The 2,941-nt window shown below is 39.4% G+C and overlaps 1 protein-coding gene across 1 annotated transcript in view; it reads left to right on the forward strand.

Annotated features, from left to right (window-relative positions):
- SARC_00708 (hypothetical protein) overlaps window positions 1-1,623 on the forward strand; it is a 2,343-nt gene extending 720 nt beyond the window's left edge. Inside the window, exons 2-4 of the mRNA XM_014305607.1 lie at window positions 209-331; window positions 658-739; window positions 1,410-1,623. Coding sequence (XP_014161082.1) covers window positions 209-331; window positions 658-739; window positions 1,410-1,583 — 379 coding nt within the window. The 3' untranslated portion in view covers window positions 1,584-1,623. The remainder of the gene's footprint in view (window positions 1-208; window positions 332-657; window positions 740-1,409) is intronic.
- Window positions 1,624-2,941: the final 1,318 nt, after the last annotated feature.

Raw genomic sequence — 2,941 nt, forward strand, 5'->3', positions numbered from 1 at the left:
ATAGACACACACACACACACACACACACACACACACACATATATATATATATATAATGTATATATATATAGCTGTATATTTATCTTTGTATCTATCATTCATGCTATATATTTGTTATTATTTTCACTCGCATCAGTATAAGATACACAACTCAAATGGTACTTTCCAAGAAACATACTTTTCATTTTATATCATTTCTTAATTTCAGCTTACTAGACTTGAGGGCCGATAAAGAATTGTCACCTGAAGATTTGACTGAATTTGATGCTGTAGTCTTTGGTGGAATTCTGGGCGATCACCCGCCTCGCGATCGTACTGGATGTCTGAGAACGTATGTATTTTATCAGCCGTACTTTATGTAACAATACAGACAATGGAAGTATGCCGATACTGTAGCCGCTATTCTCGTGCTTGCGTGGTGTGCGTGGCGTCGTGCTCACATCTACGTTTCTCTCGAAGGAATCCATATGCTCGCGCATCCGTTGTGGTTTGTTCATTTTTTGCGAGTCTAGATGTAGGTCCGTATTGCTAATCATTCTCGCATTTTCGCAATATTACATTGAACATAGACGGAACGTATACATGGTGGTTGTGTAGTGCTAATAAAAACTTGTAGCTCAAATTATTTGGCTTTTTCTCCTTATACGAAATCCACAGACATGGATTCACCACCCGGGTGCTGGGCAATCGACAAATGTCGACAGACACAGCAGTGCTCGTCTGCAAAACCATATTGGAGGTAACTATACTTTGAACTGCTTTTTGATGGATGTCTAGCGATTATACGGAGTGTATTTTCTCTCAGACTATACACCTCCAAAAAACAACACACACGTATGCTTCTGATAGTCATATAGTGGGTACATATTTTACTGCGCCTGATTAGCACACATGTGGTTATATAGCTGATTGTGATTGAATATGGTTGTGTATCTAATGGATATTTATTGTGATATTGTTTAGTCTGAAGTGTGAGTGTATACTTATGCCTGCAAATGTATACAACGGTCATCTGTGCATTTGTAGCTTCAGACAGTATTTCGGCGCTCCATTCAAACAGATAAACGTGATTATATCCAGAGGATACATGCCTTTAGTTATGAATCCCGAGCATGATAGAGCAAACTTGCAACCACATATATGGCTGGATCAGTTGACAAATGACTCCCATTTCGACGTAGATTAACTGCTCGCTCAGTTCTCTATCCTCGGCGAAACCCTATCCTGTACTGGTGCAAATGTAGATTGAAGAGTTTTCTATCATGTTACTTATATAGTGGCTTCATATCCTAATATGTTTATTGCATATTGCGAGTGAATACCTGCTCTTCTGCTGCAAGTCTTTTAATGTCATTGATATATATAGCACCTAAGTCAACTGCATCTGCTCGTCTTGTGTGCTTTGTCAGGATGGCAAGAAACTATCTGAAATCGAGTTTATAGATGACATCGAGTTGAAGACGGGCGAGAAAGACTCGACACTGCTGCCTTATCGATACGTGGCAACAAGCGAGCACAAGCCATTGCTAGCCGATGGACTCATTGAGATACTTAGGGATGACGAAGAGAACTGTTTGTTCTAAAGCTATTTATTAAACTGTTAAAATTTACTGGGAAGTTGCGGTTCTATAGTTGCGAAGCCGGTCCATATATAGTTATAAGTCACTTGAAGGATGCTCTGGATGCGGGACGGTAGATATCCGTACCTATAGGGTCGTATTTAGAAATATGTGCCGGGAATGCGAGCCTAAACAGTTTTCTCATGAGATGGTAAAAGTCGCAGCAACTCAAATTGCGGGTGCTTTATGTTTTAAATAGACGTACTGTGATTTCTGACTCGAGCTGAATTTGAAGACACAGCACTCCCTGTCAAGAAATCTCATCTTGGGAGGGAAGGAGTCGAGGTCAGACATTGCTAATGTGGTGGTTGTGAGGTCAGACATTGCCATTGTGGTTGTAAGGTTGCCATTGTGATAACTTTATCTAGATCAGACATTGCCATTGTGGTTGTAAGGTTGCCATTGTGATAACTTTATCTAGATCAGACATTGCCATTGTGGTTTCTTTAAGGTCAGACATTGCTACTGTGGTGACTTGCACAGACGCGGCCATAAATTAAACAGACCTGGCATGAATACGCACCGAACTGTAGTGCATGACATTGTCTGCTGCTGACATCCTAAATTATACAAATCTAAACACTGTTCTATACAAATACAGGCGGATGCAAGCTATATTACAATAAGGTGCTGAAGCTATGTGATGATGTCCTACAGCACGAACTACAGTCCTGTTGCCAAACGACGTCTACAAAACCAGACAAGATCTTCGCACCGACATGTGTGCTTTAGGCTTTATTGTGTGCTGATGAACATGCCTATTAAAAACATACGTACATATAGACAAGACGCGTCATATTCACTATTCGGCGCCAGAAACGGTAGCTGAGGCAGGATCAATTGTTGTCGATTATTTTGGCTTGTTCTCTAGTAAGTCCCTGTTGAGTCCCTCCCGGCCTTCCGTTTCAGCCTGCAAGTTGTCTTGCGCAGCAATCGCCTTGAGCACCAGACGCTTCGACGATTCCTGCGTATATTTAACGATACAAACAGAAAGTGTTGAGTTTCGATATACCATGTTTAGTATGAGGCTGTAATTGATTTGATCCTTGCAGCGAGTCGGAGAGCTAGGGAAAAGGATACCGCCCAGCGGGCTTTTGATTGTCAAGTGGTACTAGCATCTTAAGCTAACAATATTAGCAAAAATAAAAATAAAATAAGCATATACATACATATACATATACATATACATACACACACACACACATATATATATATACATACATACATACATATACATACATACATACATACATATATATATATATATATTAATATATCTATATATATATGCAAATAATATATATATAAATATATATATATAA

Source organism: Sphaeroforma arctica (assembly GCF_001186125.1).
Source record: "Sphaeroforma arctica JP610 unplaced genomic scaffold supercont1.24, whole genome shotgun sequence".
NCBI lineage: Eukaryota > Ichthyosporea > Ichthyophonida > Sphaeroforma > Sphaeroforma arctica.